This window comes from Solanum verrucosum, unplaced genomic scaffold (assembly GCF_900185275.1).
Source record: "Solanum verrucosum unplaced genomic scaffold, falcon-dt-bn FXZP01000699.1, whole genome shotgun sequence".
Lineage (NCBI taxonomy): Eukaryota > Viridiplantae > Streptophyta > Magnoliopsida > Solanales > Solanaceae > Solanum > Solanum verrucosum.
This window is the reverse complement of record NW_026020469.1, coordinates 240,964-267,270: the sequence shown is the minus strand read 5'-3', so window position 1 is coordinate 267,270 and position 26,307 is coordinate 240,964. Positions and strand designations below refer to the sequence as shown.

Here is a 26,307-nt window from a genome sequence, read left to right as displayed (position 1 = left end):
TACTACTTATATTACCATTTTTCAATTAACCCATGGCTACTCATATTACCACTTCTCATCAAATCCTTCGCCCTTAAATCGAAAATCTATCTGTCATGCCTTTCTCGCTATCCTAATTTTATCCATTCAATCCAATATTGCTCTCGTTCATACCGCTCTTTCAATTCTTAGGAGTTTTGTCTGCTCCTAAGTCTAGAACTATACATGACCTGATTCTTGTATAACCAGAGATATGTAGGCGGCTTAACACCAAAGTCTCAGTCGTACCCCTTTCTAACTCCATGTCATTTCAATTGATCCCACTGACATCTCTCGTCGATCGGACAAAATTGGCTACTAAGTCAACGTTGGTTGTCCGACAACTCATTCTTCATTCTCAAGCAACCAAGGGGCAGCTGTTCACACTCAAATTTTGACCGACCTTTAACCCTTTTTGGAAATGCTATTCAATTAAATATGTATTTTAAAATACATTTTGAGTTTAAAATTTAGTCAAATTTGTCTAAAAAATTATCATTTTAGTATGCATGCTTTACAAAAATTATTGTAAATATTATTAAATTATTCTCTTAAATTATTTTTTTTATCGATATTTAAACTAGAAATAATTATTTTACTCAAATGTGTTAAAATATTGTATAAAAAATATGTGGTATTTTAATTGGATAGCATTTCCTTAAATTTCCTCTTAATTATTTAATTCTTAGCCTATGCTATTCTAATTTATTTCAAATCTAGCCATTCCAATTCAAATTCTCATTTCAATTATAGTCATTTTGTTGATTGCAATTTCAGCCCTTTCTTATCTCAATTTTCAGGATTCCAACTTTCATTTAATCTCATCCGTCCATCCAATTCTGAAATAATCGTGGCCCTCCATCTCACTTGATCTCAACGGCTGAGATCAAGTCCTCCACTTTTCTATTTTAATCAAAAGAACCCAACCCTAAACAAAAGACCTCATTCACTCTTCCTCTTCTAAAAAGAGCAGCTGCCTCCTCTTCTCTTCTCCTCCCTTCTTCTCCATCTCCTCTTTCTCGTTTCTCCTCCTTTCCGGCGAAAAACATCAGCGAGCACCGACGAGAACCGACAGCAGCAACGAAAGCTCGCTGCTTTCTCTCCTTCAACTGCTCCGGCCAGCGAGCTCCAGTGACAGCAGCAACTCCAGCTGGACAGAAACCAGCAGCCAGGCGCAACCCCCGGCGAGAAAACAACAGTAGCTGCACGGAGACAGCAGCTGCCGGTGTGGACGGTACAGCTAGCGTGACGGCTGCCAGGCGAGCGTAGCAACAGGCTCCACCGGTGGAAACAGTAGCTCCAGCCGACGGGAACAACCAGCAGCCAGGCAACCTCCGGTCAGCGAACTCCGGTAAATCGCGCCCCGACCAGCAGCTATAAGAAAAAGTGAATAAGCTAAAGCTCCGATAAATTTTCTGAATCTATCTAAGGATCTGTCTAGGTACATCCCTTTAAATGTCCATTTCATATTCTGTTAGTCATGCATAAGGTAAAACTTGGCAAATTTTTGATTACTGCTTACTTGTTCATATCCTTTTCTGTCAATTTTAAGAACTTTGTTATCTATTTGTTTAAGACTAATTCTTGTTATTCTGATCATTACCCTCTATTCATGGTTGGTGGTGGTTCGTTATAAATCTCTTCCCGATAATCAATTTTGCTTCTTATTTAAATCATGGTAAATTAATTGGTTAATTGATATGCTTGATTTCGGAAATTAGTTGAAATAACTAGCTGATTATTGGAAAGTGGCTTAATTATGCTTAAATTGATTTGATTTGCTAGTGTCTTTATGGTAAGTCTTTGAATTAACAGGTAAAGCGTGTGATATTATTGTGATACTGATTTATATGATGCGGATTTACAGGTCATTTCTAATTAATTTTCCTTAATTAAAAATGGACAGTTTTCTTGCTTTGTATATTTGGTAAAAAATAAAATAAAATAAATTTGATTTGGCTCCTTTGAAATAAGGAAATTGTTTTATTAATTGACTCCTTAAAATATTTATTTTCTTTGTATACGCCCCTCTTCTATTATATAAATAGGACCCATCCCTTCATTATTCAAGGACCACTCTCACATTCTGACATCCGGACATTGTCTGACACTCTTGAATACTTTAAAAAATATTACTCTCTACTAATAAGAAAGATTTCGGTAAACTTTGAGGTTCTTCTATACTTGATTTTTGTTGTGTTCGGGTCGGATAGTGGATCAAGTTTTGTCTTCATTGCTGTTAAACATATATTCTGCTCAATCGGTTAGTTGTTTCTCTATTAGTTTAATTTTCGTTTTGCATCGTTTCAATTGTTGTTGTATGTTTGAATAAATAAAAGGAAGCATCCGGGTCAGTTTTCTCCTCCATTTTTCTATGTGTGATTATATATGTGTGATTTGTTGTCCTATCATATCTAAATGTAAATAGTTGCTATTATATATTGTTTTGTATTGTTTGTAGTGTACTGTTCTTTAAAATTAGCAAGGCAATTTGGAAACCTTGAGCACTAGAATGAAGAGTCGCCGGGGGATAAATTTTCGGATGAGACTATTTTGCTTCAAGTTTATATTTTGTATTCATTGTTCTTTTTTTCGGATTTGTAATAAGCTTGTAGTAACTCTCTAACTCTCTATATATAAAATGTATTCGGGGATCGCCTAAGGGGGGAGGGGATTACGTGCTACTTGTTTATCTTATTGTCATTTAAATGTGTTAGAAAGCATGCATATATGATTGTTGATTGTTTGATAGCTCATATTTAGATAGTTCGCTTTAGATCTAACTAAAATAAAATTACTTTTGCCTTTAATCTCCTAAGTTTTGACTCAAAATAATTAATCACCTCTTTAAGCTTTGTCTAACCATGTTTTAAAATCAATAATGTGTTCAAATTGACTAAACTTATTTATGTGGTGTGCATATACGTTGCTTAATCTAAAATAATAAATGACATTTTTTCCTTATATATATAAAATATATAAGCATTTTATTTTTATATCAATTCATTTCTGCCATTTAGATATCATGCTCATAGGACTTAATTAAACTTTAGCATGCTAACGGGTATAGGAATTCATCTATATTGGCTTAAACTTCAGTTTCATTTAGAAAGCATGCTTATATGTTTGCTTAAACAATTAGTATATCTTTATATAATAGTCATGCTTATATGGTCAATCACAACTTCAACATTTGCATGTTTAGAACCCCACCTATAGAATTCTACTAATAAAACCATGTTAATTAGATTGATCAAATTAGCTTGTCATATTTGTTTTTTCCACTAATCTCCAGCATTTTAAATAACTGAAACAACCCTATATGATCGGTTTCTATTCTCCCTTTTATATGATTATAATAATTATAATTATTTGGGGTAGTTTAATAAAAATACAAATTGATTATCCTATTTGATTGTGCAATTTCTATCTCCTTGCTTATCTTCTATATCTGTTTCATGTTTAATATATTTAATGTTATATTATCACTTAGTCTTGCATGATTAATTAAATAACAAATAAATAGATAGATCTTAATTGTTTATTGTTAGTTATCACCTAGCAAGCATGTTTAAATAACCAATAAATGAAGTGACCTTAAATGCTACTTGTAACCTCCACATAAATTGCATGAGATACGGCCGGGACCCACATTTGTGGACCTTGAGGGATGCCTAACACCTTTCCCTCGAGGTAATTTGAACCCTTACCCGATCTCTGGTTCGTTGACCTTAGCTAGAATTAGTTTAGGTTAGATAGGTGCCCTAACGCGCCTTAATTCGTTAGGTGGCGACTCTTCAATCCATCCAAAGCCCAAAAGAGTTGTTAGGTCGTGCACCAAAACCCGTTTTGAGAAAAACGGGGCGCGACAAGATGGCTTATTGAGACTATGTTAGACTTCCGCTTTGTCAAATTCTTTTATGATATAAGACTATTTCTTTTTAAAACTTTATTTCTATTAACTTGTATGATGTATGCTAAGTGACTTTTATAGGGCCTTTCGGGATCCTATACGCCATGTTATGCCTAGGATATACTTTGGATCGTTACAAGTAATTAAGTTTGATAAAAAAAATTTGTTACTAATTGTAAAGATGGAAAAGATGACCAGACTTGTCAAATATTTGAACTGACTCACTAAAAGTGTAAAAATTGTTTCATTAAATAGCAATTATTTAACTAATGAAAAAGTAATAAGATAATAATTAAGGCCCTAATATGTCAAAGTGTCTGAAACATCACAACAATCTCAAAAGCAATAATAGACAAGTAAGTAGTATAAGGGGTCCAGCTTTGAGCAACCCATACATGTAATTTTAAATTGTATCTAATATGGGGTCGCTACCTATTGAATAAGAGTCTGGAGGAGGGATAAATATAACTATTCAAATAGACAACACAATAATTATGACTATGAGTACCCCGATAATAATATACTAGTCATACCGTATTTAGGCTCTGAAAAAAATATCTAAAAGAAAAAATGATCTTAACATATTTTTTTTATGCGATGTCTGATGTTATCGCCTAAAACTTGATAGAACTATCCCAATTGCCACTACAACATAAGAAAACTTAAAAAAATAATATCCACATTGAAAGAAAATATATCAAATTAGACAAAATAAAGTACACTTAACCAAAATTCTTTTTTATATACAATCTTCAATAAAATAGTGAAATAAATGTTTCAACAAATTCGCTCGATTGATAATTTGACAGATATGTTCACTAAAGTATTACCAGCTTTCAACACTTGAGTGGTTGTCGTACAAGATTGAAATGCATAATCTTCGAAAATTAAATGATGTTTGCATAAGATGGATTACGATAAATACAGTGCACTCTTTTTCCTTTAAGTGAAGTTAATTTTGTCCCAATAGAATTTTCTAGAATTTTTTTTAACGAGTCAACAAATAACGTACATTACAAAATACGTGCTCTCTTTTTTCTTTGGGAAAATATTTCTTAGTAAGATTTTATCAATGCATATTATCTATCAATGGTCTTCCAAGAAGGAGTGTTATAAATATTAGTATTATTATGGATACTTATAACTCGTAGGTGTAATTTTTACCTTTATGACTGATCTCTCACAATCCCATAACCTTCCTCACATCAAAGATTAATGTCATGTTCATGACACTCTTTGGTATTTCTTTATATAACTTTATAAATAGAGATTTTGAGAATTATATTATACGCACTTAAATACACTTGGAAAGATAAGAAAAACTTTCGTTACTTATCTACAATATATTTTAATATTATTATTTTCTTTTAGCTTAATTTAATAATGCATCAATAATTTAATTTTAAAACATACATTTCAATTAAATGTTGTTATAGTTGTTGTTCAATATCTAAAATTTATTTTGAACAACAAAGTTTAATTTCATAACAAATTAACTATTATCACATAAATTAAAGCGTAAAAAGTAAAAAGAAAGGTAAAATACTCTCTTGTCAAAAAAACAAATTCATTTGTCAAGTCTTTTGTTTTTTTTCTGTAAAAATCATTTCTCAAGTTTTTTTTGTTTCAAATAAAAGAGAATAAAGATGAGATGTTTACCAAAAATATGAAATTTCTTTCGAGAAGGACAGAGAATTTAAAGAATGGCAGTCCCCAATCTAATTAAGAGGAGACGTGGCAATTTTCAGATTCTTCTTTGTGAAGACTAGGCATACAAAACAAACGTCACTTTATATTTTCTATACATACATCTAACTTAAAAAAATAAAATATTTTCCATTTCTCTTTTTTTTTTAAAATAAATAAATAAATTATTATAACTATATAAATGCCTTAAATATCTCTGAACTGAGAATTTATCATAAACAACTAGAGTATTTTATTTGAATAAGGCATATATACAATTTATTTTTCATATTCACTTATAAAATTACATTCAGTTCATTGTTATTGTTATGGTTGATGTACACTTGATACGTTGTTATTGTTGTAAATGTCTTAACATATAATTTAATGGTCATATAAATTATAATAATAATAAAATAATTAATATAATTTTATAAGTCTGAAAAAAATTGTGTTATTTTTATTCTGTAATGAACTATTTTCAATAAATTCTTGATTTAAGTAAAATATATATAAAAATGAAATGCAATTAAAAAAAAAAAGATAATATAATGATCATGTGTTTAATATATAAGTTTTTGGATTAAAATAGTCTCTTGACTTGTTATGTTCAAACTTATCCTTTCCTTCTAACAAGAAAAAGAAAAAGAACGAAAAAGAAAGATTAAACCCTTTTTTTTATGATTTATGAAAGGGAAAATCATTTTTGTTGTTTCTCACATATAAAAATAAAAATAATAATTAATAATATTATTAATATTAATGATTAGGTTTGTTTTAACTTAGTTTTCTAAAAACAAGGGAAAAAAAAGAATATTTTCTTCTATATGCTTCCTATAAAACATCTATATTGAATAAAAAGTATCTGTTTTTTTTTTTTGCATTTAATCAGCTCTTCCCTAACAGTACTTCAAAAACAAAACCCTAAAACAGGATTGATTCGCCGCCAGATTTTTTTTTCTCTCTTTTCTCCCATTTAAACCTTCATCATCTCTCACATTTGCTCACTCTTTGTTCAGAAAAAGACACTTTCTTGAGAAAAAGACACTTTCTTGAAGTTTTGTAATCAAAGATTGGGTTTTTATGAGCTTAAATCTTTATGTTTTCATGTGGGTTTTGTAGTTTTGAGGTTTATATGTGAAAAAAAGTTTTGGGTTTTTTTCTTGTGTTTGTAGGGTTTGTGGGTGTTGATTATATTTTGTTGTGGACTGACTGTGTAATTTGGTGTTTGATCATGGAGGCTGGATGTTGAGGAAAGAGGTTTCTTGGAATTTAATTTGATCAAAGGTTTGGTTTTATGAGCTGAAAGATTTTATTTTGAGGTTGTATACGTGGGGTTTGTAGGTTTTTATAGGTTTATATGATAAAGTTTTGATTTTTGATAGCTTTCTTGGGTTGTTAAGGATTGTGGGTAGTGATTATATTTGTTGTGGACTGACTGTGTAATTGGTGTTTGATTAGGGGATGTTGAGAAAAGAGCTTTCTTGGAATTTTAGTTGATCAAAGATTGGATTGTGAGGTTGTCTTCTTGGGGTTTGTAGATTCTAAGGTTTACCAAAGTCTTGATTTTGATAACTTCATTGGGTTGTGAAGGATTGTGGGATGCGTGTGTTATTGGTTGTGTTAAGTTTGTGAATATGGTATCTGAATTAGGTAGGAGACCAATGATGGGAAACAATGAAAATTCGTTTGGAGATGAGTTTGAGACAGAGATTGGGATGTTACTTCGTGACCAGCGACGACAAGAAGCTGATGATCGTGAAAAGGAGCTGAATATGTATAGAAGTGGGTCAGCTCCACCTACTGTTGAGGGTTCATTGAATGCAGTGGGTGGATTGTTCAATAATAGTGGTTTCATGTCTGAGGAGGAGCTAAGGTCTGATCCTGCTTACTTATCTTACTATTACTCGAATGTAAATCTTAATCCTAGGTTGCCTCCACCACTGTTGTCCAAAGAAGATTGGCGTTTTTCACAGAGGTTGCAAGGAGGGAGCTCTGCTATTGGTGATAGGAGGAAGGTAAACAAGAATGATAATGGTAATGGTGGGAGGTCACCTTTTCCGATGCCTCCGGGATTTAACTCGAAAAAAGCAGAGAGCGAGAATGAGACGGATAAATTGCAGGGTTCAGTGGAATGGGGTGGTGATGGGCTGATTGGTTTGCCAGGACTAGGATTAGGTAGTAAGAAGAAGAGCATTGCTGAAATGTTCCAGGTGCATACTTGAAACTTTATCTAGTGCATCTTTTACAATTTCAACTTTGGCTAATGGTTGTTAGATCCCAAATTTACCTATTAAACACTTGGAAAGTGCAATAATTAACATTTGGTATTAATGCTTCATGAATTTATCTCATTTATGTTACTTCTCAACCAGAATGTTTCAACTCAGAAGGAAACTACTCTCAACAAGCTTCCCTGAGCTGTTTTATCTGGACTTGGTATTTTTAGTTTGTGGAATTTTTTGTTATTGTGTGGCATGAATTCTACATGATAGTTGATTCATGTTCATCTAAACTGGTTCTATTGAATGGTAACAATTGGCAGCACAAGCCTTTCATGATAATATTTTGAATCATTCGTGGAAGGTCTCCTATCGTTAAAGTTGCTTAAAATTTGTGTGTTCGAAATCATTCTTTTCGTCTGTGATACTCTTTGTTAAACCACTTTGTTTGCAAGATGCCTTGGTAGACATGAAACTCTTCTGTCAATCATCTTTCTTAAGTTGACTAGGTTTGAGGCAGTTCCACATCTTCAAGGCCAACATTTTAACATTATAATTAAAGGAGGCTCCTTCGAAGTTAAAATTAACTGACCATCTGGATGAATGGATACTTTTTGTTGCAGATATGAGACTTATTTTGCATTCACATGATAAGAGCAAAATAGTGTAACAATTATCTCTAGGAGGTGGGGGTAAGGTCTGCGTACGCTCTACCCTCCCCAGTCCCTACTTGTGGGATTACATTTGATATGTTTTTGTTGTTGTTTTGAGTGTAACAAGTAATCATATCAAGTGAGGGATTGGCTTTGAGGAAACGTGGGCTGTGCATATACTCCAATAAGAGCAACCATCTCTTACAATGTTGTGTTTCTTGTTCACTGGGTACAAAACACCCTTTAGCCCATAAATGATTAAGACCCTAATAATGGTGCGCTTGTGCTCCAATAAAAGCAAGCATCTCTTGTCAACTGGAAGAATGTTGCCTTTCTTGTTTTCTAGATTTGAAAATGACCATTAGTTCATTAAGCAATACAAGATCCTGATGTTTTGAGAAGGAATACAAGATCCTGATATTGGTATGTTTGTGTGTATATATGGTTCCTATATGATATTGGTTTTTTGCATTCACATGGTAAGAGCAAAATTATGTAACAATTAATAATATTCTAGAAATGTTGTTGCATTTCTTTGTTTAATGGTATGAAAATGCCTTTCGTTCATTTCTTACCCCTTCGAGTACACTAAGCCATGTTTGATCTCTGGTCCGACATTTCAAATCTGCTTTTCTGGTTGGTGGATGTTGTGCTCCATCCTTCTCCCATCTCATGTGATCTATAGTTTCTCTTTATATTATATGTGTATCCAGCTGAATGGAATTGCTGTACTCTATAAAGGGTCGTTTTGGATGATTTTCTGAACCTTACAAATTTTAATCTTCTTAAGTGAAATGGATCTGTCTGCTGTCTGGCATCTGAGTTGTATGTGTTGTCGTGTTGTCAATCTCGTTTCGTTTTACCATTTTCATTTTTTTGGGTTACAGAAGTTTTGAGTTTCAATCATCATACATTTGTTTTTGTAAAGTTAATTTTTTTTCCCTTACATTTAAAAGTTGAGTGACGATATTTGTTATTATTTCGACTAATGAGAAATTTCCCTTATGTTTAATCTTAAAAAGATAATTTTACACAATCATCTGATGGGTTTTAAACCATGTTTCATCCAGGATGACTTTAGCCGCGTGTCTCCTGCTCCTGGTCACCCTTCACGTCCAGCTAGCCGAAATGCTTTTGACGGAAGTGGTGATACAATAGGTTCAGCAGAAACTGAGCTTTCTCATCTTCGTCACGAGGTTTCTTCTTCAAAGCCAATAAGGTCTGCATCAAGCACACAAATCCCATCTGCTGCTCAACATGATGAGGTTCCTACTTCCTATTCATATGCTGCTGCTTTGGGGGCTTCCTTATCAAGAAGTACCACTCCTGATCCCCAACACATTGCGAGAGCTCCTAGCCCTTCCCTCACACCTATTGGTGGAGGCAGGGTAGTCAATTCAGAGAAGAGAAGTGTTAGTAGTCCAAATCCGTTTAATGGTGTGTCGTCTCACAGAACCGAGTCTGCAGAGCTTGTTGCTGCTTTATCTGGCATGAATATATCTAATGGTACGTTAGTTGAGATCATTTCTTGGATTGAACATGATATTGGTTTTAATACGATCCTCACAATCTTGCAGGTGGGCAGAATAATACGAAGCAGCATGATTTCTTGAAACAGTCCGAATCCCCCCAGTTTAATATGGCTTCTACTGCTCAGTCTGCGAAAGTACCATATTCTGTTGCTGTTACTGGCTCCGGTAGTTCATACCTCAAAGGATCCCCAACGTCGGGATTGAATGGTGGAGGTAGCGTACTGTCTCAGTATCCCCATTTGGATAGTCCAAATTCATCCTTTTCTAATTATGGATTAAGTGGTCACCCTCTCAGTCCAATGTCAGGCCATCTTGGCAACTATAATTTGCCACCTTTATTTGGAAATGCTGCTGCAGCATCAGCGATGGCTGTACCTGGATTGGACTCTCGAATGTTGGGGGGATCTAATTTAAGCGCTGCAACCTCAGAGCAGACTCTCAGCAGAATGGGAAATCAAATGGGAGGAAATGCTCTGCCTGCATCATACGTGGATCCTATGTATCTTCAGTACTTGTCAGCTGAATATGCTGCGCAGGTTGCTGCTCTTAATGATCCTTCCTTGGACAGGAACTATATGGGTAATTCATATGTGGACTTGCTTCAGAAAGCTTATCTCAGTAATGTGCTACCTCAGAAATCTCAATATGGGGTTCCATTGAATAGCAAAACTAGCAGTTCAGGTCATCATGGCTATTATGGAAATCCTGCATTTGGAGTTGGTTTATCATATCCTGGGAGTCCTTTAGCAAGTCCAGTCTCTCCAGTAGGACCTGGTAGTCCTATGAGGCATAGTGATTATAATATGAGATTTCCTGGTAGAATGAGAAACATAGCTGGAGGTGTCATGGGACCATATCACTTGGATAACATGGAGAACAGCGTCGCGTCCTCCCTACTGGAAGAGTTCAAAAGCAACAAGGCCAAGTGTTTTGAACTTTCAGAAATTGCAGGTCACGTTGTTGAGTTCAGGTATGTATCAGAAATTTTGTTCTACTTGGTCTTTACCTACTTAAACTAGCCTCACTTCTTAAACTGTATATATGTCATCTGTGATCAGTGCTGACCAGTATGGGAGCCGATTCATTCAGCAAAAACTTGAAACTGCAACCACTGAGGAGAAAAACATGGTTTTCCAGGAAATTTTTCCCCAAGCTCTTACTTTGATGACTGATGTCTTTGGGAATTACGTAATCCAGAAGGTATGTCTAACTTTGGTTGTTCTATGGAGTATATATTGATGTTGAGGTGCATGATCTCCAAGTCTGCCTTGTTTCTCTTTAAATGGATTATAATGTATCTATTTCTCGTGCAGTTTTTTGAACATGGAATGGCATCTCAGAGGAGAGAATTGGCTAGCATACTCTTTGGGCATGTTCTAACACTGAGCCTTCAAATGTATGGTTGTCGCGTGATACAAAAGGTATACCAAAGTGAATCTAGAAATGCTCAAGTGTTATCTGCTAGATTAATCTTCTGTTTTGTCAAAAAAAATCTTCTGTTTTGGTTTCTATTCTGATACACTAAATCTAGCACCAACCAGTGGGCTCTCGGGGTTGATTATCAGCATCTTCTCAATAACTTGAGTTATATTGAGATGAAAATTGTGGTATGGTTGACTCTGCAGGCAATAGAAGTAGTTGACGTGGACCAGAAGATTAAAATGGTTGAGGAGCTTGATGGTCATGTTATGCGCTGTGTACGAGATCAGAATGGGAATCATGTCATTCAGAAATGTATTGAATGTGTACCAGAAGTTCATATCCAATTTATCGTCTCAACATTTTTTGGACAAGTTATTACTCTCTCTACCCATCCATATGGCTGTCGAGTAATACAGGTAGATCAGTGATGTTTCTTATCCATTTGTCATAGTAATTTAGTTTGATATATTATTAATATTCCTTGATCTTTCAGAGAGTATTGGAACACTGTGGCGATCCAGAAACTCAAAGTAAAGTGATGGAAGAAATCCTTGGATCTGTAAGCATGTTGGCACAAGATCAATATGGCAATTATGTTGTTCAGGTATGGAATATTCACTACTCAGCAAGCTGCTGCTGCTGGCGTGTAGACTATCGGATTTAGAAGTAATTATGTTTTGTTCTTTTTCTTGAATTAGTTGTTTTTTGTACACAATATCCTCACTTCTTGACTAGTATGGAGCAATGCATAAAATGTACCTGATTTGGCAATTCCTGATTTTATTTTGATAAGGTAAAAGTTTATTACTGTAATAAAGTACCAAGATGTACAAAAACATTACAGGGAAAAACAGAACTCCCTAAACATCTAACCCTCCCAGCAGACGCAAGAAGTTCTGTTTTGAGCATATACTTTGCTTATTTTTAAATATGCAATATCGCACATTTCATTCCATTGATTGATGGCTCTGTCTTGCCTTTTTTATAATCTATAGAAAAATGCTTTTACCTCATAGCTTTTGTACCAAAAATTGAGGTCATTAGTTTTTACTGTGAAGATGTTTGGTTGGAGAAGTGAAATCTTTTGCAAAAAGCTTTGTCAGTTTTGCAACTTTAGTTGTTTGCTAAGTTGTTTAAATATTTTTTACTTCTTTGAAACCTAGAAGTTCGAAAATTGAAAAAACTATTTACAAAAGTTTCAACCATATGCACGCACATACACATTCATGTGGTTCTCTAGGGTTACCAATATATGCTGCCACCTTTAACAGGATGCTAAATGGGAACCTAGTACCTGTTCTGGCTGGAAGAAAAAGTTATTAAGTAATGGTATTCCCCTCTTTTATAAGACAGAAGCCCTTCTTGAGTTCTTATTTGATGCCTTTGATTTTGTTTTACTAGAGTATTAGTGAATGAAAGCGCTCTTTTAGTCGGTTAAAAGTTTGCTTCTTGTAAAAATGTAGCAAAGATGTCTTTGCATCCCTTTACTGAGGTACAATTCGTCCTTTTTTCCCCTTGTACTTATTCATCCCTCTGTTGTTTTAAATGCAATACTTCCAGCATGTATTGGAGCACGGGAAGCCGGATGAGCGCTCTACTATAATTAAGGAACTGGCTGGGAAGATCGTGCAAATGAGCCAGCAGAAGTTTGCTTCTAACGTTGTTGAGAAGTGTTTAACTTTCTGTAATTCCAGTGAACGACAGCTATTGGTGAATGAGATGCTTGGCACAACTGATGAAAATGAGCCTCTTCAGGTTTGTCTAAATTTTATTCAATATTTTACCATTTAAGCAGGATTTTGATTTGCATATGGCTACTAGGTTCATAATATTCAGTACTGCTTCAAGATTACGTATATGGAAACTTTAATTTTTTTATTGGAAGCAACCTCTCTACCTTCACAAGATAGGGGTAAGATTGCTTACACATCACCCTCCGCAGACCCAGTTACACTAGGTATGATGTTGTTGTTGTGTGAGGATGGAGTATAAACCACCTATGTTGTGCATTTGTTGAACTTTTAAACACTTGTATGCACCTGCCTGGATTTCCAAATCCTGAGGTAGCAAGCTTGGTTGAGGATATTTTGAAGCTGCTGGATAGGATGTTTGAACCTAGAGATTGCTGAACTAATGATTGTTATCTTTTGGTGGGCCTCTATTGACATATGTACCCTATCAAGTTCACTACCTCTGTTTATGTTCCTGTTCTTGTTCCTGTTGAGACGCATGGCGTTGCAGTCTCAGATTAATCGCTAAGGCAGCCAGCTGTTTTATTTTTAGGACTTAGCTTGAATGGGATATCAGTCTCTTAAAACGGTTGAACATGGAAGAAAAGATAGGTAGCCTAGATGGTATGATCACAAGTCATAGCTTATACCCGATATTTTGTGGCACATGTTTTTGAAAAGCAAGAAGTGGTTGAAGATGAAGTTACCAAACGATCATTCATCAATCCTGATTCTTCTATTATTTGGTTTCCTACCTCCAAAATTAACCCAGAAAAATCTGAAAACCAACTGTTGCCAAATTGAAGATAAGATCTTGAACTCTATTGCTTTATTTCAAACCAAAATAATGGGATTATGTTGAATTCGAAATTAAGCACAAGAAATGATAGGTGTTGGCTATAATTTCTAAACTTCTCTTAACACTTGCTGGATGAGCATTGGACTTACCCTTGACATGTTGCTAAAAGACATTAGAAACTATGGTGCATGGTGATGTTGCATAAGATTTTAGGTGTTAATTTGTTCACCATTCCAGACATATCATGGTTGGCGGCAGGGGGTAGTTGGCTCTTCTGACCTTTGTATTTTGCTCGTGCTTTTTGACATCTTGACATGTTTGGTCCCCTTTAAAGAATTTTTTTTAAGTCTTGTGACCAATTAATACTTGATTTTGGATGCTTAGACTGATGTCTTGGAACTCTCCTCAAAAAAAGATGGAACAAGTGGTGTGGGGTGGGGTGGGTGGTGGTGGTTCGCCCGGAGTGTTTTCTATGTCAAGATACCCCGAGTTTTCTATATAATTATTGGATCTCAACAATATCTATGCTTTAACTTTTGCATCTTTGGGAATAGAGTTTATCTTAAGAAGTACTACCTCATGTATCTATGGTTGTGATTTTGATAGCAGCTGTAACATATAAACTTTTAAATAGTCTTCTTTCTCTTCTCTTTTCTCTAATTGAAATCATCTCGTGGAGTTATGCATTGTTTTTTCACGTCTTTCTTCTTTTTGTCCAGGCTATGATGAAAGATCAGTTTGCAAATTATGTAGTACAGAAAGTTCTGGAAACTTGTAGTGACCAGCAACGCGAGCTGATCATGTCGAGAATAAAAGTTCACTTGAATGCTCTGAAGAAATACACTTACGGAAAGCATATTGTTGCCCGTGTTGAAAAGCTAGTTGCTGCTGGGGGTGAGCTCTTTTTCTGTTTGTACTTGTCTAGAGCACTGAATCCATTTGTGCTTTTAGTACTATATGGTGTTTGGCCATGACTTTACATGAAAAATTTGTTTCACTTATAAATCTCCCAACCTTTTTTCCAAGTGATTCATGTCCAGATACAATTCAACTTGCAAATACTCGTTCTCCAACTTCGACTTCAATAACTTGTTTTTTATTCAGCTTTCAACTGAATATTGTCCGAACGTCTGCTAAATGATTTTTCTATACTGTTTTGCAGAAAGGAGGATTGCTGCGCAGTCCCTAAGTACTGCTTAGTCTTGTAGGAAAAGAAAGTTGTACAGCTAACTGAGGCTAGTTTGAGCTACCTATCTTCCACATCTGTGTTTTGTTATTTGCAAATAAAAGTTGTTGCATGTACTAGAGGAGATGTACATTGTGTAGTTAAAAACATAAATATCAGGTATGCTGAAGCTCAGATGTCAAATATTCGAGATGGCTGTGCAGAGGGAAGTTGAGTTTCCGAAAGGGTGTAAAAAAAGGAAGATAAAAAGGCGAGGTAGTTTTACATCGACGCGACTGTACAAAATGTTGCCTTTGTTGGAGAGTTGATGTTTTAGGGGAAGGTCAGAATTTTATTGTATGGTATTTGACAATTTTTCTTTTATGGCCAAGTATATTTTCCTTCATCTCAGATCCTCAGTTTTCTACTCTTTTATCATTTTATGTGGATTTATTTGATACTCTTTAATCTGCAATTGGATTTGCTTATGTTTGTCCATTTGGTGACGTGGAATCATGTTTTTATTTGTTTTCCCATGCATTTCTGGTGTATGCATTGGAGCCCCGACTAATCTGAATTTACTGCATATGATCTTAGTAAGATTCTTTTCCATACTCTGGGACTTGAATCTGAGACTTTTGATCAAGTGTGGAAGGGATATATGTCGCTGTTTGTTGTTTTTGTTGATTGATTTAACCTTTCATATTATATATTTGCTCTTGGGTCATTAGTTTTATCTGCTTTATATTATGATTTATGCACTTATTTGTCGGAGTAGATTTTAATTATTAATATCTCAGAACAAAATCTTAAATATCAATAAGAAATATTTTTGTATGAATAATGTTCACCTATCACTCTATTCACAATGCCATTATCATTAATTACCTTTGTTATCATAACTACTACTTCTTCTGCCTCAATTTATGTGGCTTTTTTTCATTTTTCAAGAGTCACAAGTTTAAGTTTGATTGAAAATTTGTGCATGCTATCTTTGAATTTTGTACGTCTTCTATTTTTGCTATTTTTTTTTCTTTTATAAAGGAGGAAATCAGGAAGAAGCATCGATGGATCTTTATAATTAATTATAATTTGATAAATTGTAATAGCTGATAATTGTGTTATTGGTAGTTTTTATTCAAATTTCGTGTGATGGTTTTTGAATAATTATTCTGATAGGTAGGCAATTAGAGTTGATAAAAGCCTACCTACACATAAAGGTTTCGATTCAAGTGAGAGTAATTCATTATAAAAATGAAAATTTTGTGTCAAACTCATGGGTATTTTAATGGTAAAAATTACACAAATCTTATAATGTTAAGATTTAATTACATCATATTTCTATTCTTTTTCAAATTACAAAAATTCATTAAATTTTTAGGTTTTTCCATCCAAAACTCGTAGACTATAGCAACAAGTGTGTTCACACTCCATTGTACCTCCAAATTCCATGGCAAAGCTGGTCTCATTGTCCATGACATTCACTTCATTGAAAAGTTTATTTTTATTACTTAAATTTATGTTCAATTAAATTACGATCACGTAAATTCAAATAGAATCATATTTCACATCGGAGGGAGTATAGAGTACTTAGGGCCCTATTTAACATGATTTCAAATCATTGATATGAAAATGGGTGAATTCAAAGTTGAATTTTGTTTGAAGATGAAATTTGAATATTTTAAGTTTGTATTTTTTCTCATAAACATAAAAATTCCATTATCTATCAAAACTTCCCAAACTTGTATACAATCTAACTAAATCAACAAAACATAGTTCATAAATAAAGTACTAAATTATCTCTAAGACACATACTTTTACAAAAATCCACTTATCCAATAAATCAACAATTGCAATAACTAACTATTTTTAAAAATTATAATCCTCCCACTTGGTAAAAACAATTTCTTCACATCAACTATGCGACGTTTCTTTCAAAAACTAAAAGTGAGTCTTTTTTTTTCAAATATAAATTTATATGGACCGAGTTTAACATTTGAAAAAAATTTAAAATGGAATATTTTTAATTTAAAATTCAACTTTTTAAAGAAATTGAGATTTCAAATTATAATTTGAAATTAAAATTAAAATAAAATTAAAATAAATAATTACTTATTTCAAGTTAAAACTTCAAATTTGAACTCCTAATTCAATGTTGAAATGCCTACCTAGTTCTATTTTCTTTGAGAAAATTAAGTAGGAATTCATAAATAAGATTGTGTATTTAGGACAATTAGTTACTGATTCTTGCAAAAAGTACCAAAAGAAAAGGACAAAAAATCTATAAATAGACACCTGACACATTCCAGTTGGAAAGTTCATCAGTAAAAAGTGAGAAAGAGATTTAGATATTTTTTACTTTTTTTTGTTCACTTTTCTTTGTCTATTTTTAAATTTAACATATCTCCTAAAAAATAAATATTTTATTATAATATCTATATTACTTAATATATAAGTAATTTTTAAAAATTATAAATAAGTAAAAATAAAAGAATTGAGAATACTTACTGCTCACACAATTTTAATATATTTTTCTAATTTTAACTTTAACACAAAATTTAATAAAGTAAAATAATGTAATATGAGTAATATTTTTCTTGATTTGGCCTAAAGATACATTTTGTCAAATAATTAGTACTTCTTTGATTTCATTTCTGACATTTTTATTCATTAGTTCTTTTTAAAAAAAACAATAACACATTCTTATACTTATATAATTATAGAAGCAAAATCACAATTTCAATTTTATGATTTTTGAATTTTCAAAATTACGATTTTAAAAAAAAAAACACATTTAATATAAGCATCTTTTCAACCAAAAAAGAAAAAAATAAAGTAAAGTTGAGAAAAAGAAATAGATATTTATAAGATTCTAGTAAGAAAGATGGAAAAATATCTAGCTAAATCATCCACGCTGGCGATTGCTGGGCCAATTTAGAATCAGATATTGCACTTTTTCTCACACTTTTCCCCCTTTATTTAATACTATATTCCTCATTTTCCACCGCCACATACCCCACCCCCCTCTCACCCCCAATTTCTTCCCGCCGGTGAACTCACCGGAAAATCCTGTTACTCTGATCCAATCCTCTACTGATATCACGGAAGATTGGATTTAACTCGAAGAAATAAAATTAAAAGAAAAAAAAATTGGGATTCGAGAAGGTTCTCTATGGGTGAAGAAGTGACAATTACGGATGGTGATGGTTTCGCCGGAGATGATAATCGTGTTGTCGAGTGGGAAGACGGACTTCCGAGTTTTGACGATCTGACGCCGTTATCTCAGGTTTTAATCCCGCCGGAGCTAGCGTCGGCGTTTAGAATTACGCCGGAGCCGGTGAAGACGATGACGGATGTGAATCGTGCTTCGGAGAGTACTTTTTCGTCTCTCCGTGCAGGACAGTTACATTTGTTGTCGGAGAAGTTTAATTTTAATGAAGGAAGGAATGGAGATAGGAATCATGAGAATGATGAGGTGGATCTGACAAGAGATGGATCCGAGTCGAGGAAGACACGGAGGATTGACCCGGAGATGGTTACTGAAGAGGCTGATTCGGCATTGAGGAATGAGAATTGTGGAGATGATAATTCAGCTAAGACGTTGAAGCGGCCGCGGTTAGTCTGGACGCCACAGCTGCATAAGCGATTTGTGGATGTTGTGGCGCATTTAGGGATTAAAAATGCTGTGCCGAAGACGATTATGCAGCTGATGAATGTGGAAGGACTAACAAGGGAAAATGTTGCTAGTCATTTACAGAAGTATAGGTTGTATTTGAAGAGAATGCAAGGGTTATCGAATGAGGGTCCTTCGTCGTCTGATCATTTGTTCGCTTCCACGCCTGTGCCACAGAGTTTGCAGCAGTCCGGTGGTAATGGACACAGTGGTAATGCTCATAGTAGTAATGGACATATGCCAATGCCTATGCCTATGCCAATGATGTATCCGCCGCAAATGGTGCCAATGCCTATGATGGGAATGTCAGGACATGGGTTTCATCATCAGTATAATATGGGGCAACCGCGGGACTGGTCTGGAAATAAATTTGGTTCTTATCATCATGTTGCTCCTGGTGAAAAATAGCTGTAGACACAAAAAGGAGGTTAGATTCTTGATTCTATACAAGTTGCTGCAACTCTACTGTTTGATAACTTTTTGTATGCTTACAATAGTTAATTATTTGTACAGGGTTGAACACTGGATTGCTCGTCAGAAATCTCATTTGGTGGAATGCAAACTAGGAATTCCAGTTAAACCCTTTAGGCCTTTTTCTTACTACTTGTTTAGATTTGGTAGATTTATAGGTAAAAAGTTTCATAAATTGCTCTAAAGTTCTTAGAGCTAGGTCATTTCTGATTGTAGCTTCTTATTCAGAAAGGAGCTTTAGGACATAATACATGATAAAATTGTCGTTTTGATCACACTTTTCTTGAAAAGTAGTACAAATAACGGGATTCTCTTTTTCTTTTTGTGTTGGTAAGTATTGTAACGTATCTTTTGGTGTGCCGATGTGTTTTTAATAGATGAATTGACGGCAAAACCAGTTTTTATCCTAGAAGTGGGTGTAGACGATGTAGGAGTGACTGCTGACTCTTACATCTTCTTTATTACCCCTTTTTGGTCGATTGCAAAAATTTTACTATAGCAAAAAGCAAACTACTTCTAAGAATTTTCAGGCCATAGAACATTTTATCTGGCAGTTAGAGTGGCGATATAGTATGAGTCGAACTTTTTAATAAATTATTGGCGTGTAACGGATATCTGGTGGTCATTCACTGATCTTCATTGCCTTGGAAGTGTATTGTTGCTGATAAAAAATCCTAATCTAATTTCTATAGCTGCAGAAACTAAGATACTAAAAGAATAGTTTTTTTGCTGATCTCTTGAAATTGATGCAAACTAAAGTGGATGGTCAAGTAAGAACATATAATGCCTTTTCTGCGCCACAACTAGCACTTCAAGAGGGATCAACCCGTTCTAACTTTGTAATGAAGCTAGTAAAGCAAAAAAAAAATTCTTTCTTTTAGCCTCTAACATATTGTAGCGGTAGCTGTTGTAACACTTTAGTTGATATCGATTTCCTTGCGATCATATTTCTGCATTCTAGAAATGTTTCTGCTGTATCTAATGTTCTACCAGATATACATTATGAGTTACTTGTTTCTATTGGATCTCAAGTGTTGCACTACGCATGGCATTTAATGATAAGTGTTCGCATTTTGCTTATTGTTAGTATTAGATATTTGTTTCCAGTTGTGATCAAAGGCTCAATAATACGTTAGGAACTTGTCTGCTGCCTAACACGGTATATGAAGCATAAATACCCTACTTCACCACTTCATGGTTATATTTTCTTTCTTAACACAATAATTGATTGTACCATACATCATTGGCCAACTTTTTGGCTCCTAAGTGGTTGTGTTATATTAAATTTTACGTACAAATGACAAAATTTCATGTGGTTACATTTTCTCTAAGGCGGCTTAAAGTTTTCCAATACACCTAAATAATCTGCTGCCCTGTTATTCTTGTCGTTGATAATGTGGTGTCCGGGCCAGCTTTCGCACACTGCGACTAATTCCATGGAATACCATCATCTCCCACCAGCAACAGGTACTAGGTTACTCTGTCCATCATCACTAGGACAAATGGGAAGAATCCATAGTCTGCTGCCATGTTTCCCCTTATTTAACGAACATGATACAATATTCTTTGGGAGGACTCATTAACTGAATATCTTATTTTGGCTTAGATGAATTAGTCAATTTTGTGTCTTCTTTGTATTGTTAATATACATACATATATTTTTGACCATCAAAGGTGTGACAGAAATCATGTGGATATGAGGAGCTTTTGATGATGAATACCTTTTGTGCATCACTTGGTTCACAGTATCAAGATACTGCTAGTAACTTCTTTGGTAGTGTTGCTTGAGCTTGAAGCCTTATATTGTGAATGTGTAGCCTTTCCTCCTTGTGATTTATATGTATATGTTAGCTATGGACTATGTAAATGTGTTTGTCTGCACTTTTCCTTTGTGTAAGCTAGTTCAGCGAATAGGTAAAATTCGGCTGATTGTAAGATGTTGTATTGCACCTTCTTTAGTGCTTTCTCTTCTTAATATTCCTTTCGTGTTAAAATTTGAAGAATATATTTTATGCAACTTCTGTCGGTTTGAAACTTTGACCATGTGAGCTTTGCAGGCTGTAGCCGGTCCTAAGCTCAGATAAAGGAGGATTAATGGCCGATGTAAAAATAATTTAACTATGAAAAATGTCTGAATACTATAACTGACTCCAGCTAAAATAGATGCTATTTGTCTTTCTGCATTAGTCTAAAATGTACATGTTGATGCAATGAATCACAACTCGTGGAATTAATGTGGAATTTGAAATGATTCTGATAACTTGTGCAATTTGGACCTCTTTTTGTAAAGTAACCACTTGTGATGGTGGCTGCTTAGAAAATGAGTGGAAGTTGACATCCTTTCTTCTCGATCTTGTAGGTCATCTAGATTGATGCAGGTATCAATGTTGTTCACACTATCTCAACCCCATTTACAAGGGAGATGGTTTTCTTCAAATTTCTTGGCTTTATTAACAACTCATTTTCTATTTTGTCTTAGTCTGAATATTTTGATTTTTCTTTACTACCTCATTAGTAGACCATGTTTAGGTTTTGCTTATTAAACATGTCCTGGTTAGGTATGCACTTGTTCTTGATGAAATATACAGTCCCTATGTTTCTTGTTCTTGTTGGATGGTAATTGACTCATTCAGGTGTTTTCTGTATTCTGGTTACTTATTTGGTAGAAGATCCTGCGTGGGTAATTGCTATGTTTCTTTATCATACAAATGGTAAATTTACTTATCATGTATACTTTGTACAACGAACATCTGCAATTTGTGCTTGCTCTGCTATTCTACTAGATATGCCATTTTTCATAGAGATATTATGAAGGATACAACCAGTATAGAATCCTGTGTCCATTTATTTTCTTGACCGCTTTTCATTTGCCTTTTTCTTATTCTCTGGATGGATAGAAACCATATTGTTGAACTTGATTGTAGGTATGCAATCATTCTCTGTGCTGTGCGGTTTATCAAGCAATGGATAACTGTAATCCAGAGAAGTCACAAGATCAAAGATAACCTATTTCATCCTCCACGACAGAGGGGTTTTGCAGTCTCTTGCTGGATTTGCCTAGGAGCACAAGGATCACGCGTCCTTTTTTTGTAACTTACTGGTATCACTGGTTTGATCGAATTTCTACTCTTTTATGTTGTGATTTTCTTGCTGCCCTTTTCTAATCAAAGGGCATTTGATATGATGGAATTCATTTCTAATGAGAAGTTCCTTCTGTAAAAATGTCTGGTAATATTTTCTAGGAAATTGTTTCCACTTTCTGGTGTTAGGACCTGGTTGGTGACTGGAAAAGTATGTTGCTACTAATGATACTATGAGCATAGAGTAAGGTGTTGGATGAAATTTGTGAGTATTAATTACTAATTGTAATGTCCAAGTATGAGTTGAAGCAAGTAATATGGTAGTTGAAAAGAAAATGATTTCTCCCTATTCACTTTCAATGGAAAAATGCTTCTCTTGAAAAATATTTTTTGGTAATCAAACACCATGAAAAATTTATGTTATGTGTTCTATCAATACAAGAGAAGTTTCTGTTAAAAGCACATATATAGATTAATTGTTTCATTTTGGTTCCTCATATCATTGCATAGACGAAACACATATTTCCACTCACAAATAACTTTACCGTTCCTTCAAGGTTCCCTAAAACATATTAGTAATATTAATTTCTCAAATCCCGGTACATGTATTCTGCAATTTATAAGCTCAAAGCCGAGGAAGGGATAGCTGATAAAGAAAGTTGTTGCTTATGAGTTTGAGCGGTGAAAATGGCATATTGCAGAGAAGCAAGATAAGATTGCGTACAATAGACCCTTGTTGTCAGGCCCATCCCCGAATCCTATGCATAGCGGGAGCTTAGTGCACCGAGCTGAATGCAGCATGAAAATACTAGCCTATCATCCAAAAGACACCTTATATTCTGATTTTCAGACCATACAACCCCTCTTCAGACGTAGGGTCCTTCTTTAATAGGAAGTCTGGACAAGCCTTTGAGGACCCAAAGTGCATGGGATTTCTGTAATGCTTTGCCTATCTGTATATTCTTTGATTTCCTCTACAAACTGTTTCATTTCCAGCACTTTGTAGCGTCCTTAGAAACCGAACTGGTACTCAAGATGGTATGTAATGACTCAACTCAGATCCTGAATCCCGCGGAATCTATGTTGTGATCACCTTGATTCTAGGCATTGTTCAGTAAAGAAACTGCTTGCCTCTTTGTTGAATGGTGCATTTTCCCCTTGTATGTATCAGTTGAGACTAGGGAGCAAAACCAACCATTGATTTATCAACACCTCCCCTTCGAGGCACGCCTTCAATCCAAGATCGCGTACTCGACTGATCTTCAGCTTCTCTAGCAATCTGAAAACTTATGCAACTTCTACCCAACTACAGCCAGGAACTTTTTTCAGTTTCTTCTTCTTGATCACCCTTTTTACCTTAGCAACGTTTACCCACTTATTTGCATCAGCATATAAACTTGATAGCAACACACTACTTCCAGCACTCTCAGGTTCAAGTTTAGCCAATTTCTCAGCTGCAACCGCTGCTAAATCCATATTTCCGTGCTGCCTGCATGCCCCTAATAATGCTCCCCAAACAAATAAGTCAGGTTCAATTGACATGGTCTGAATCAAATCGTAAGCCTCATCGAGTTTCCCTGCTCTCCCTAAAAGATCCACCATACACGCGAAATGCTCCAATCTTGGCTTTATCGTGTACTTTTCCTGCATCAGTTTGAACAAACTTTCTCCATACTGCACAAGTCCAGCATGACTACAAGCAGTGAGAGCTGCTGTGAAAGTCAAGTGATCTGGTTTCCTCTCTTCCTCTCTTAACATTTGATTGAATAATTCAATTGCTTCGCTGCAATACCCATGATTCGCGTAGCCAAAAATCATCGAGTTCCAAGTTACTGTATTTCTTTCACACATCTTAGAAAACAAGTGCTTTGCTTCAGATATAAATCCACATTTTGCATACATGTCTATGAGGGCACTTTTTACGTATACATCCTTCTCGATCCCCATCACTACCGCGTAACCATGTATCTCCTTCCCACGAATCAAATCTACCACAGTTGCACAAGCAGGCAATATGCTACTAATCGTAGCTGAACTTGGACATATCCCATCATCCAACATTCGCTTAAACGTATCAAAAGCTTCCTTGTTATGAAAATTCTGCACGAGCCCGGAAACAATACTAGTCCAAGAAACAACATCTAGCTCAAGGCCATCATCATGCATCAATTCAACAACTTTACAAACCATACTTCGATCATCTTCTTGTGAAAACCCTGCAATCAGAGTATTGTATGTCACCACATTAGGCTTCATACCTTGAACTTTCATTTCCTCAACCAAATCAAATGCTTCTTTAACAATCCCCTGTTGTATACAACCCGAAACCAAAGCATTCAACGCGACCAAATCTTTATCCACCGTACCATTAAACACCCTTTTTGCCTTCTCAACTCTACCACACTTTGAATACATATCTACCAATGCACTAACCACATACGAATCAAATTCAAACTTATTCTTCAGAATCACACCATGCAATATCTCCCCTGTTCGAAAATCATTGAAGCGTCCACAAGCTTTAAGTACACTAGGAAGAACAAACTTATTCGGCTTCTTTCCACTCCTTTGCATTTCATAAAAAACACCCATTGCTTCCTCGTAAAACCCACGACGAGCATACCCCCCAATGAGAACGATCCAACGACGAGTATCTGATTTGGGAATTTTATCGAACAGTTTACGTGCATGGGATAACTGTTTACATTCTGCATAAAAAGCAATAAGCTTTGAAGCAAAATGAGTTCTTTGAGCCAATCCATTGATGATTAAGTGTGCATGTAATGCTTTGCCTAATTGCAAAACGCCATTTTGAGCATAGGTTTCGAGAAGTTTTGTGTATATGTCTGTTGCTTTGGTGCCAATCACCATTTCTCTCATATGCTTTGGATAAGTAGAAATTCTTTAGTCAATTGAACTGCATTTTGAGAGAAAGAGAAAAGTATTTGGATTAGTTGATTGTAAATAAATTCTGAAATTGAAAATATAAGGTTGATAAGTTGTTCTTTTACCGAAATGACAATAATAACCTAAAAAATTAAGGCACAAGTATCCCTAGACTATCACCGAAATTTTAGAGATACACCTTAACTAAATTAAGATTTTATTACCCTCTGAACTCATTTTTTAGTAATTTTGTACACCTATTTGGCCTACGTGGCCTCCAAACATCTCCCACGCGCCTCACCTAAGTGGAGTCACAAAAGTGTCATGTAAGCCAAAATGTGTACAAAATTACACAAATAATGAGTTCAAGGTGGGGGAGGTAATAGGACCTTAGATTAGTTAAAGTGTGTTTTTGAGATTTTGGTCATAGTCTAGAGGTACTTATGCATTATCCCTAAAAATTATAAATTTAAAAGTATATTTACATGTGCACCACAACTTTAAAGGTGAGTCCGCCTCTGGTCACTGCCTTGCATTGCGAGATTACCTACTAAAATCATTAAGGTATGCTTGTGATGGCTTCATGTCACAATTTTATTTTTTTTTAAAGGAAGATCTTTTAGAAATATATTAGGATTATTCATAATGGCATCGTGATGTGTTATGAGAACAAAGATTAAGGTGCGAATAGAGCTCGATTGCGTCGCAATCACCCCAACTATATAAGTATACGAGGTGACATCTTAATGTTCGTAAAATACTATATATTTTGATGTATGTTTATATTACATGTTCTTGTTGCAAAATCGAGGAAGGATAATTCTTTTTAATATGAGTGGGAATATATTGTTCAATCAATTCAACTTAACTTACATTTTGTTTTATAGTATCTAGGTATTTATAGGACTAACTTAGCATGTATCTAGCTTAATACATGTATCCACATGTATCATTAGGGGAAGATCCAACCTGTTAGTTATAAGTTCAGTCAAACTCAATAACTTTAGATCATACCTTGAATTTATAAAAAAAATACATTGAATATGTAATAAATTAT

At 34.7% G+C, this 26,307-nt stretch overlaps 3 protein-coding genes across 3 annotated transcripts; 2 read left to right on the top strand and 1 right to left on the bottom strand.

Moving 5' to 3' along the window:
* The first annotated feature begins 7,153 nt into the window (after nt 1-7,153).
* Nucleotides 7,154-15,376, top strand: LOC125809019 (pumilio homolog 2-like). The gene is made up of 10 exons (XM_049488696.1): nt 7,154-7,830; nt 9,563-9,998; nt 10,070-10,994; nt 11,083-11,224; nt 11,338-11,445; nt 11,650-11,862; nt 11,940-12,050; nt 13,007-13,201; nt 14,695-14,869; nt 15,138-15,376. The coding sequence occupies exons 1-10, from the start codon at nt 7,255-7,257 to the stop codon at nt 15,173-15,175; spliced, it is 2,919 nt and encodes a 972-aa protein (XP_049344653.1). The 5' UTR covers nt 7,154-7,254; the 3' UTR covers nt 15,176-15,376.
* A 2,770-nt stretch (nt 15,377-18,146) lies between these two features.
* Nucleotides 18,147-19,284, top strand: LOC125809021 (transcription factor LUX). Its single transcript, XM_049488697.1, has one exon. It carries the CDS (start codon nt 18,313-18,315, stop codon nt 19,219-19,221), a length of 909 nt encoding a protein of 302 aa, XP_049344654.1. The 5' UTR covers nt 18,147-18,312; the 3' UTR covers nt 19,222-19,284.
* Nucleotides 19,285-23,605: 4,321 nt separating this feature from the next.
* Nucleotides 23,606-25,487, bottom strand: LOC125809011 (pentatricopeptide repeat-containing protein At5g59600-like). Its single transcript, XM_049488688.1, is given in 3 exon segments — nt 23,606-25,244; nt 25,247-25,368; nt 25,475-25,487. Coding segments are annotated over 3 exon segments (1,728 nt in total). The 3' UTR covers nt 23,606-23,651.
* Between the last annotated feature and the right edge of the window lie 820 nt (nt 25,488-26,307).